This window comes from Apteryx rowi, unplaced genomic scaffold (genome assembly GCF_003343035.1).
Source record: "Apteryx rowi isolate R43461 unplaced genomic scaffold, aptRow1 scaffold_83, whole genome shotgun sequence".
Classification (NCBI taxonomy): domain Eukaryota; kingdom Metazoa; phylum Chordata; class Aves; order Apterygiformes; family Apterygidae; genus Apteryx; species Apteryx rowi.
Genome location: NW_020451127.1, coordinates 233,710 through 244,969, shown reverse-complemented (window position 1 = coordinate 244,969; position 11,260 = coordinate 233,710). Strand labels below are relative to the sequence as shown.

General features: G+C 62.2%; 2 protein-coding genes across 2 annotated transcripts in view; both read right to left on the bottom strand.

Moving 5' to 3' along the window:
* The window catches only part of LOC112977412 (E3 ubiquitin-protein ligase TRIM7-like), a 10,958-nt gene extending 4,943 nt beyond the window's left edge, over nucleotides 1–6,015 (bottom strand). Inside the window, exon 1 of the mRNA XM_026089755.1 lies at nucleotides 6,010–6,015. The gene's annotated coding sequence lies outside the window, so the exon portion shown is untranslated. The remainder of the gene's footprint in view (nucleotides 1–6,009) is intronic.
* The window catches only part of LOC112977391, a 41,599-nt gene continuing 35,415 nt past the window's right edge, over nucleotides 5,077–11,260 (bottom strand). Inside the window, exons 16-20 of the mRNA XM_026089715.1 lie at nucleotides 10,532–10,992; nucleotides 8,941–9,067; nucleotides 8,286–8,399; nucleotides 7,321–7,575; nucleotides 5,077–6,440 (exon numbers count right to left, since the gene is read on the bottom strand). Coding sequence (XP_025945500.1) covers nucleotides 5,350–6,440; nucleotides 7,321–7,575; nucleotides 8,286–8,399; nucleotides 8,941–9,067; nucleotides 10,532–10,992 — 2,048 coding nt within the window. The 3' untranslated portion in view covers nucleotides 5,077–5,349. The remainder of the gene's footprint in view (nucleotides 6,441–7,320; nucleotides 7,576–8,285; nucleotides 8,400–8,940; nucleotides 9,068–10,531; nucleotides 10,993–11,260) is intronic.

The window sequence follows — 11,260 nt, the reverse complement described above, 5'->3', positions numbered from 1 at the left end:
GCGGGGGCGGGGCTGTGTGAGCGAGGGAGCGGGTGTGTGACAGGGCGTGTGACGGGGGCGTGAGTGTGTGTGTGTGAGGCTGTTTCCCGGTGTGTGTGTGTGTGACTGTGTGTGTGTGTGACTGTGTGTGAGTGTGTGACTGTTTTACTGTGTGAGAGTGTGTGTGTGTGACAGTGAGTGTGACAGTGAGTGTGTGTGACTGTTTTACTGTGTGTGTGTGCAACAGTGAGTGTGTGTGTGACTTACTGTGTGTGTGAAAGTGTGTGTGTGTGTGACTGTTTTACTGTAAGTGTGAGAGTGTGTGTGACAGTGCAAGTGTGTTTGTGTGAGTGACTGTTTTACTGTGTGTGTGTGTGTGTGTGTGACAGTGCAAGTGTGTTTGTGTGACTTTTACTGTGTGAGTGTGTGCATGACAGTGAGTGTGTGTGACTGTTTTACTGTGTGTGAAAGTGTGTGTGACTGTGTGTGACTGTGTGTGACTGTGAGAGTGTCTGAGTGTGTGACTGTTACTGTGTGAGAGTGTGTGACTGTATGAGTGTATGTGTGACAGTGAGCATGAGTGTGTGTGACAGTGTGAGTGTGTGTGTGTGTCAGTGTGTGAGTGTGAGAGCGTGTGGGAGTCTGACTGAGTGTGAGAGTGTGTGTGTGGTGGGTGTATTTTTGAGTGTGTGGTGTGTTTGTGTGTGTGTGCAAATGTGAGCGTGTGTGTGATTTGGGGGTGTGTGTACGTGTGTGTGCAGGTGAATGTCAGTGTGGGGGGTGTCTGTCAGCGTGGGTGTCTGTGTGTCTATTGGGGTGTGTGTCAGTGGGTGGGGGTGTGGAGGGGTGGGGGTGTCAGTGTGTGTGTGCATGTGTGGTGTGTCAGTCGGTGTGTGTCTGTGGGGGGAGGCTTGTGGGTGTGTCAGTGTGCACTCTGTGTGTGTGTGTGTGTGTGTGTGCATGTGTGCGTGTGTGAGCACCCTGGATGCATGTGTGCTGGCATGTGCCTGCATGTGTGTATATGTGTGTGCCTCCGTGTGTGTGTGTGTGTGTGTGCACGTGTGTGTGCGTGTGTGTGCGTGTGTGTGTGTGCATGTATTTTCATGTCACAGAATCCCAGAACGGTTGGGGTCAGCAGGGACCTCTGGAGATCATCTGGTCCAACCCCCTGCTCCAGCAGGGTCACCTAGAGCACGTTGTCCAGGACCATGTCCAGGTGGCTTTTGAACATCTCCAAGGATGGAGACTCCACAACCTCTCTGGGCAACCTGTTCCAGTGCTCTGTCACCCTCACAGTGAAGAAGTTTTTCCTCATGTTCACACAGAACTTCCTGTGTTTCCGTTTGTGCCCGTTGCCTCGCGTCCTGTCGCTGGGCACCACTGAGAAGAGTCTGGCCCCATCCTCTCCACACCCTCCCGTCAGATATTTATATGCACTGATAAGATCCCCCTCAGTCTTCTCTTCTCCAGGCTGAACAGGCCCAGCTCTCTCAGCCTTTCCTCATAGGAGAGRTGCTTCTGTCCCTTCATCATCTTAGTGGTCCTTCACTGGACTCACTTCAGTAGCTCCATGTCTCTCTTGYACTGGGGAGCCCAGAACTGGACACAGCACTCCAGATGTGGCCTCATGAGGGCTGAGGAGAGGGGCAGGATCACCTCCCTCCACCTGCTGGCAACACTCTTCCTCATGCACCCCAGGATACCATTGGCCTTCTTGGCCACAAGGGCGCATTGCTGGCTCATGGTCACCTTGGTGTCCACCAGCACTCCCAGGTCCTTCTCSGCAGAGCTGCTTTCCAGCAGGTCACCCCCAACCTGTCCTGGTGCATGGGGTTATTCCTCCCAAGGTGCAGGACCCTGCACTTGCCCTTGTTGAACTCCATGAGGTTCCTCTCTGCCCACCTCTCCAGCCTGTCCAGGTCTCTCTGAATGGCAGCACAGCCCTCTGGGGTATCGGCCGCTCCTCCCAGTTTGGTATCCTCAGCAAACTTGCTGAGGGTGCACTCTGTGCCTTCATCCAGGTCGTTGATGAAGAAGTTGAACAGGGCTGGAGCCAGTACTGACCCCTGGGGGACACCGCTAGCTACAGGCCTCCAACTAGACTCTGCRCCGCTGATCACAACYCTCTGAGCTCTGCCATTCAGCCAGTTCYCAATCCACCTCACTGTCCACTCATCYAGCCCACACTTCCTGAGCTTGTCTATGAGGATGTTCTGGGAGACAGTGTCGAAAGCCTTGCTGAAGTCAAGGTAGACAACATCCACTGCTCTCCCCTCATCTCCCCAGCCAGGCCTTCCCTCAGAGAGGCTCTCGGGTTGGTTCAGCGTGGTTTCCCCTTGGTGAAGCCATGCTGACTCCTCCTGATTGCCTTCTTGTCCTCCATGTGCTTGGAGATGGTCTCCAGGATGCACTGCTCCATCACCTTCCCAAGGATGGAGGTGAGGCTGACCAGTTCCCTGGTCCTCCTCCTTGTCCCTTTTGAAGACTGGGGTGACATTTGCTCTCTTCCAGCCCTCAGGCCCCAGCGTGGTGGCCATGCCGGAGGGGGTGCGCAGGGTGCGAGGTGGCCCCCAGGGCCGGGGGCTGTGCCCAGGYGGCAGCACTGGGAGCCGGGGGCTGGCAGGGCAGTGGGTGCCCAGGCCAGGGATGGTCCATGGGGCAGAGGGGCCCAAACACAGCTCTTGTGGCCACAGGAGCCCAGGGATAGACCCTGTCCCTGCTCCCTGTATCCTTGTCCCCCGTCCCTGCTCCCCATATCTTCATCCCCTGTCCCTGCTCCCCGTCTCCTCATCCCCCATCCCTGTTCCCCATATCCTCATCCCCCATCCCTGATCCCCATCTCCTCATCCCCCATCCCTGCTCCCCATATCCTCATCCCCTGTCCCTGCCCCCCTGTATCTTCATCCCCCATCCCTGCTCCCCATATCCTCATCCACCATCCCTGCTCCTTGTCCCTGCCCCCCCATATCTTCGTTTCCCATCCTTGCTCCCCATCCTGCTCCCCATCCCCATATCCTCATTCCCTGCCCCTGCTCCCCCATCCCTGCTCCCCCAGCCCCACTCCCTGTCCCTGTCCCTGTCCTCATCCCTGCTCCTTGTTCCCATCCCCTGCTTCCCATCCCCACAACCAGGCCCTGCTCCCTGGCTCGGTCTCCTGTCCCTGTCCCCATCCCCTCATCCCCTGTCTTCACTCCACCGTCCCTGCTCCTGGGCCCTGCTTGCCCGTCCCCACTCTCCCTCGCCTCTCCCACCCCTGGTCCCCATTCCTGCCCCCTGCTCTCCATCCCCGCTCCCCATCCTGGCTCGCTGTCCCTGCTCTCCATCCCCACTCCCTGTTCCTGCTCTCCCATCCACGCTCCCTGTCCTTGCTTCTGTCCCCAGTCCCGTCCTTCCTCCCATCCCTGCTCCCCTGTCCCTGCTCCCCCTTCCCCGCTCCCATCCCCACCCCGTCCCCGCTCCCCGCACTCCCGCTCCTCCCCCAGGCGGGCGCGGGCGGGACCGGACGCGGAGGCGGCGGCGGTGCCGGGGGGGCCCGGCGGGGCCCGGTGGGGCCGGGGGCGAGGCGCGGAGGCTGCAGGGAGCATCGCCGGGGCCCCCGCACGGTGCCGGGCCTCGGGGAGCAGCCGGCGGCGGCGGCAGGAGCGGCCCGTGTCGCTCCCGCGGCTTCGCCCGGGGCCGGGCAGCGCGGGGCGGGGGGGGGATGCACGGATGTCTGAGTGCACGCAGGTGTGAGTGTGCACAGGTGTGAGTGTGCACAGGGGTGAGTGCGAGTGTGCATGGATGTGAGTGTGAGTGTGCACGGACATCTGAGTGTGCACAGATGTGTGAGTGTGAATGTGCACGGAGGTGTGTGAGTGTGCAGGGACGTCTGAGCGTGCACAGGTGTAAGTGTGCCCAGGTGTGAGTGCAAGTGTGCACAGGTGTGTGAGTGTGCACAGGTCTGAGTGTGCACAGATGTGTGAGTGTGCAGAGGTCGGAGTGTGCAGAGGTGTGTGAGTGTGCAGGGGTGTGAGTGTGCATGGACATGTGAGTGTGAGTGTGCACAGGTCTGAGCATGCACGGACGTGTGAGTGCACAGGTGTGAGTGTGAGTGTGCACGGAGGTGTGTGAGTGTGCACGGATGTCTGAGCACGCACAGGTGTGAGTGTGCGCAGGTGTGAGTGTGCACAGGTCTGAGTGTGAGTGTGCATGGACACGTGAGTGTGAGTGTGCACAGGTCTGAGCATGCACAGATGTGTGAGTGCAGAGGTGTGAGTGTGAGCGTGCACAGGTGTGAGTGTGCACAGGTCTGAGCGTGCAAGGATGTGTGAGCGTGAGTGTGCACGTGCACAGATGTGTGTGTGAGTGCGCACAGGTCTGAGCGTGCACGGACACGCGAGCGTGAGCGCGAGCGTGCGCAGGTGTGAGCGCGCGTGCGCAGGCCGGGCACCGCAGGCGCAAACAGCTTCTCTGCCGCCCTCCGCCCGGCGCAGCGCTGCTTCCCGCCCCGGAGCCCCCCCGCCGCCGCCCTGCGCCCGGTGCAGGGCTCCGCCGCCCGCCGCCAGCCCCCTTCACTCCCGCCAGCCCGGGGGTCCCTGCCCGGCGCCCGGGGCTGCTCCCAACCCCGGGGACCACCAGGCCGCTCCTGGGTTTTGGGGACAAGTGGGGGCCCTGCTGGACGGTGGCGCTTGGAAGCGGTGGGGCCAACACGTCTACCTCTGCCCCCATGGGCTCGCAGGAGCCTGGCTGATGGGATCCCCCCCCGGAAAAATTTTCCTTTTGCTCCAGATGGTGTTTTATCCCGTCACGCAGCCCCAGAGCCTCCCGGCGCCTGCGTCCGCTACTCACCGCCGCCGGCCGGCAGCTCCCCATCACCACGCGCGGGCGCCTGGAGAGTCGGGGCCTCTGCAGAGCTCCTGGACAAAAGGGGCTGTGCCACAAGCAGCACTTCCAAAAAAAAAAAAAAAAAAAGGAAAATCCTGGCAATCCTAAGTTTGCTTACCAAAGGAAAAGTTCCTCCACATTTATTAAAAAACCAAACAGTAGATTTAAAAAGCAGTTAAGAGTCCTACTCCGGCAAAACACCCTGTACAGGTTTCTTTTTTTCTTTTCTTTTTCTTTTTTTTTTTTGATGGTGAGGATTCCCCCTAAATCAGCTGCTTCAGTTAATTACATATATATATAATCTTTTAATTTTTTGCCGCGCGTCGCTTGCTTTAATTAATTTATTTATTTCCAGTCGGCCTAGCCGTCTCCAGCAGGCCGGCGGCGCTACCACAAAGCTTCCTTGACGTCCATGCCCTGAGCCGGGGGGGAGGGGGGAGACATGAGGAAGGATGGAGGGATGGAAGGAGGGAGGGAAGGAGGGAGAGGAAGCCGTGAGCGGCCCCCTCACTCTCCCATGTGCGTCCTCAGGTGGTACTTGAGGGACTGCTTGTAGCGGAAGCACTTGGTGCACTCGGTGCAGGGGTAGGGCCGCTCGCCCGTGTGCGCCCGCTGGTGCTCCAGGAGGTGGTGCTTCTGCGTGAAGTTCTTGCCGCACTCGGCGCAGTGGTAGGGCCGCTCGCCCGTGTGGATGCGCTGGTGCTCCAGGAGGTGGTGCTTGCGGATGAAGCCCTTGCCGCAGACGGCGCAGGCGTGGGGGCGCTCCCGCGTGTGGATGCGGTAGTGGTTGGTGAGCTTGGACTTCTCGCTGAAGGTCTTCTCGCACTGGCTGCACTGGTAGGGGCGCTCGCCGGTGTGAGTCCGCTGGTGCCGCAGGAGGTGCGAGGGCCGGGTGAAGTTCTTGCCGCACTGGGGGCAGAGGAAGGCCATGTCGCTCTTGCCGGCGTGGATGCGCTGGTGCATGATGAGGCTGATCTGCAAGCGGAAGCTGCGGCGGCACTCGCCGCAGGTGAAGGGCCGCTCGCCGACGTGGGTGATCTGGTGCTTGCTGAGGCTCGACTTGTGGCTGAAGCTGCTCTCGCACTCGGAGCACTTGTAGGGCTTGCCCGGCGGCGGGGGCCGCGCCTGGGGCTTGAGGCCGTGCTCGGGGCGCCGGGGCACCCCCACGGCGCGGCGCGGGTGGCCGCGCTGGTGCAGCAGGAACTGCTGCTTGTTGCGGAAGCTGAGGTCGCAGTCGTGGCACTCGTAGGGCCCTTCCTTGAGGTGGTTCCGCTGGTGGATCATGAAGTTGATCTTGAGCATGAAGCTCTTCCCACACTCGGGGCAGATGTAGGGCCTCTCCCGCGTGCGGTTCCGCTGGTGGACGATGCCCGGCTTCATCTCCCCGGGGTCCCTCTCGCAAGCGGAGGGTTTGCTCGCCCGCCCGGAGGCCAGGACGCGGGGCTGCGCCGCCGAGCTGCACTGCGCCTCGCAGCCCAGCCCGGCCTCGTGGCTGGAGAACGCCGGCGGCTCCGTCCTGCCCGAGAACATGGCGCACGGCTCCAGCGGGTCCGGGTCGTCGTCCTCCTCCTCCTCCGTCTTGATCACGATCCCGTCCTCTGCGGGAGGAAAGCAGAACGTCGTCAGGCACCCGGAAGCATCCACTAAGGAAACCTCCGCGCCGGCTTCATCGCCTCCGTGCCGCTCGGCTCCCGCTCCCCCCCCGCGCCCCGGCGAAAGCGTCCGCCGTCTCGGACAAGCCCCAGCTCAAGCTCTGCTGGCCACGAGCAGATCCCAGGAGCCGAGCAGGACCTCCGGAGGCCAGCGGGGACCTCCACCGACTCCATCTCTCCTGACAGATATTTGCATCGGACGATCCATCAAATGATGGAGAACCCATGCGTTCCAGACAGTCTGTTTCACCGCTTCCTTATCCCCCTCTCGGGAAGGTTTTCCCAGGATACGGCCTGTAACCCACCACCGCTCTCCTTCCATCCCAGCAGCTCGCGCGTCCTCGACCTCCAGCCCTTCCCATCCCTGTCCTCGGGGCCTTCTCCGAGCGGTCCACGCAGCGCCCGGGCAGGCAGCACCCAGCACTGCCCCGCTCTCCGGCAAAGCGTGACCGCCGCTGAGCGAAGCAGGAGGATGACTCCGCACATCTTGCAGCCGCTTGGTTGTCTATCCCGCTGCCTTTGCCCCTTTTTTGGCAAGGGCGTAATGTTGGCGACTCGTGTCCAGCCCACGGTCCACCAGAAACCCCCAAATCTTTCCCTCGGGACGGCCACCTAACCGGCTCTTCCTCCCCTGAGCTGGGAGGCTGCCTGCTGCCTCCTCCTCCTCCTGGTCCGAAGCGTGACTGCAGCCGCTCCAGAGGGTGCCGCAGCCGCTCCGGAAGGCCTCCAGCCGGAAAGCCTCCAGCTCTGGTGCTGATGGGATTTAACCGCCCTCTTCTGCCGAGCTGCTTCCCCCCCCTGCTTGGCCCCGCGCCGCGCGTCTCACCTGCGCAGCCCCCGTGGTGAACGATGACCCTCTGGATCTCACTGAAGTCGGCTCCGTACTCGGAGGGGTCGCCCAGGCTGGTTCCCGGCAGGTCTCTCGGAGGGGAAACCGAGCCGTAGGGGCTCTCACAAGCCGCCTCTTCATCCGGGCTCTGGAAACTCCCCTCTGACTGCCCCGACATCCCGTGCAGCTCCGGGTTTTCAGGACTGTCTTCGGGAAGGAGCTCCTCCGTTTTGATCACCACCCTTATCCCAGCTGCAGCAACGAGAGATCCCGGCCTGCGGTCATTCCCAGCGCTCGGGGAGAAGAAATCCCTCACGGTAACATGGTTTCCGGCTCAGGAACCCCAATCCGAAGGGCCGGCCCCGGATGGAGACTAGCAGCGGAGCTGATGCTCCTTCTCCTAAGAGGCCTCACGCCAGGCCCCCACCTCGGCTCTGCGGATGCCTCGGTTTCCCCGGTCAGGGCGGCGCATCTGCCTCATCGCGCCCGAGCTGGGGTGCTGAGAACCCCCCGGCTCCAGCAGACGAGAAGCCTCCTCGCCCCCGGGAGCGGCGGAGCGCGGGGGTCGCGCCAGGCTTTGGGCAGATCCCTCCGGCTCTCCAGCTCCCCCGGGGCGCAGGACGGGAGCCGGCTTTCCTGCCTCGGAGGGATGCTGCAAGGATAAACCCAGAGACCACGAGGCAGCCGGGGACCACGCGCACGACGGGTTGGGCGGGGAGGATTTTTTGGGAAGGCCGTGCCTCCCGCGGGCAGGCAGACGGGTCCTCCTGCTGGGCACCGAGCCTCCTTTCCCGCCAGGCACACGGCTCCCCAGGGAAGTGGTCTGATTGCAGATGTTCGCCTTGCTGTCAGCGCCTAGCGCCAAACTCTCTGGGCTCCGCTTGGCCTGGTTTTCGTGTCGAGCCGTACCTGGATGTCCCTTTCGGCTCCCCTTTCGGCCCCGCGTTAAGCTGTTGTCTCACCTGCGGTGGCATCGGTAATGATCTCTCTCTCCTCCAAGTCCTGCTCGTTCCCGACCCGTGATTCTTCTCCTTGCTCAATCTGGGACAAAACACCGGGTTTGGAAATTGCATAGTCTGTTGAGAGACAGAGGGATGGAGGGAGGGATTACTGTACTGGGAGTCCCGGCACCGATCTTCCACCTCTGCCCTGTGCACGGGGGTGGAAACATGGTGAGACTCAAGACCATCCCCAAGAACCTGCCGGCAGAAAGGCTCCGTGCTGCAGCGGGCAGGAGCTCGGGTACCGCACACAGAGCAGCTACCTTAAAGAAGAAAACCAACCCACACGTTCTCCTTGCAGGATTTTAGGACTCCCCAGGTAAATCCCTGGCTCTCCTGAACAAAAAAAGCGCTCTGCCTCTGACCCCAGCATAGCTGAGATTTCTCCTGCCCTTGTAGGGGGTGACCTCGCACTGCCCATCCTCATCCAAAGCCAGGAAGCAACAGAGAAGGACTAGAAACCTCCTTCTGCCTTTTCAAGTCCCCATTTAAAACGGGACATTAGGGGAATTAAGTTCTGCTTCTCCAGAAGGAGCTAGAAGATGCCCGGGACTGCGCTCAGCCAGGACCTTTCGAGAAACCGCCTTCACCCGGAGAGAAGAAAACCCCTATTTACCCAGGGAGATCAGAGACTCGTAGTTCCCCTTCATCACATTCTTGTAAAGCTCCTTCTGCCACTCCTCCAGCTTCTCCCACTCCTTGTCGTTGAAATAGACGGACACGTCGTCAAAGGTCACCGGCACCTGCAATCACAAGCGTCACGCGCTGCTCAGGCCGATTCCCGGCTCTCCAGAAGGCGGGAGCGCTTTACCTCCGACCGCTGCCCGCGACCGCTGCTGCCTCTCAAGCATTCGCCTCCTCTCACCTACAGCTCACCGAGACGGCTGCGTTCGAACTCCATCAGGAGAAGCTGCTGCTCTACGGACCTCAGTTTGTGTTTATATTTGAAAACGGCTCCCGGACAAGTTTCTAAGAGATTAAAGGTCTCGGCCAAACACCTGGACCGGCCTGGAGGCCGGGCAGCGACTTCTCCCGGCGGCACTGCCCTGCTCCCCACCGCGGTCCCACCGGCAGAAGCCGCTCTGCAGAGGTCACTGGGCTTGCCCAAGCCTTGAGTTGGTGCAAACGAGATAAAAATCGGGCGCCAGGGCTGAACCTCATCCCTATTGATGAGCTGACGTGAAACCCCGGATTCGATTACCCCAGAACTCCAGGGAAAACTCTGCCCAGGCTGGAAGGGCTCCGAATTACTATTAGTTACGGAGCAAAGCAGAGTCTCCAGCGTTTCACCCATGTCCCTAACAGCTCTTCTCGGCAGAACCGAGCCCGTAATTCCCCCTGAATCGTTCACGCGCCGAGGCCTATCTCTGCTTGCAAATTGTCCGGGAGCAGACTGCCGTTTTCGAGGCTGTTTGCCGAACCGTAATTCCTGTGGCTAAATCCGGGGAGCGGCCGGCTTGGGAGAGCAGCGCCGTACTCGAACGGAGCCGCTCGGCCGGGAAGTGCCGCGCTTCGCGTGCTGGCTGCGGCGCGGGGACGTCTTCGACTCCAGGCATCCATCACCCCCCTCGCAAATACAACATCAGCTCCCTCCGGATAAGCGGCAACGCTCATTTTAAAGCGGATGAAACGGTCCCATCAGCAAACTTTCTCTCAGCGAAAGAGTCATGAAATGCAAATGGGAGATGAATATTCATGTCGGGCGTCTTTTGTTGCTCTACTCAGCTGAGCCCAAAGCGTAAGGAGACGGAGCGGGTCGCCTGCCCGCCAGCCCCCGGGATTCCCGCTTCCCCTCGGCAGCTCCTGCCCCGGCCCCACGTCCCGCGACCCCGGCGGCTCGGTGTCTCGAACCGCGGAGCGAAAGAGCAAATCGCTACCGGCCCGCTCAGCTCAGCGAACCCTGCGGCAAACCTGCAAAACCAGCATTTTTGCTCGAAGGGGAGGGGGGGGGGATGTTCGCCCCAAAATGCGTCTCCCAGCGCGGATGCCATCGGAGGGAGACGCCAGGCAGCCCAACGGGGCGACGGCCGCGTTGCCGGTCCTCCTCCAGCTCCCGAACGGGGGATTCGCCTGGCTCAGCCCGCTCCCCGCTCCATCCCTGCAGCTGCCCTGCCGGATGGAGCTGCTCCTTCCGCACGCGCGCTGCAGGATGCGCAGGTTCGGATCCTGGCCCCACCACCTGCCCCGGCCCCTCCGCGCGCCGGTACCTTGGGCACCTCTCCCTTCCTGCCCGGCGGCAGCCGCAGGATCCAGAAGTTCCTGTTCTTCAGCAGGTTCTCCATGTTCTCCAGGCGCCGCTGGAGCAGCCCGTACTCCTGGATGAGGGTGCCCAGGGCGGCGCACTTGCTCTCCAGCTGGTTGCCCAGCTCCACGGCCGTCTTCTCGCAGTCGATGAGCTTYTTCTCGGCCATCCCCGTCCTGCCCTCCAGGTCGAGCAGGCGGGTGGAGTGCGAGTCCACCTTGCGCTCCACCGCCTGGACGGCGGCCACCAGGGTGAGGGAGAGCTCGGCGGTCTGCGTTTCCCTCTCGGAGGTGCGCTCGGAGGCGGCGGGCGGCCGGCCGGGCGATGGGCAGCGCGTCGGCATGGCCAGCTCGGGAGCCTGCGGAGCGGCGGGGTTACGGCGCGTTACGGCGCGCGGGGGGGGTGGGGGGGGAGGCCGCGAGCCATCTTGGCGGCCGAGGCGCCGCGCCGTCGTCCCCCCCCCACACACACGCTCTGACGTCCGTCCCCGCGTCCGGCGGCTCCGCTTCCCGGCTCAGCTCCTGACCCCGCTAAGCCGCTTAGGGCCGCCGGCGCGGCGACGCGACGCGACGCGACACGACACGACGGGGGCCGCGACCACCCCGTGCCGCCACCGCGGTGTCCCCCATCACCACGGGGTGTCTGTGTGCGTGGGGGGGGTGACACCGGGCCGCCCCCCGCCGCCGTGTGTGTG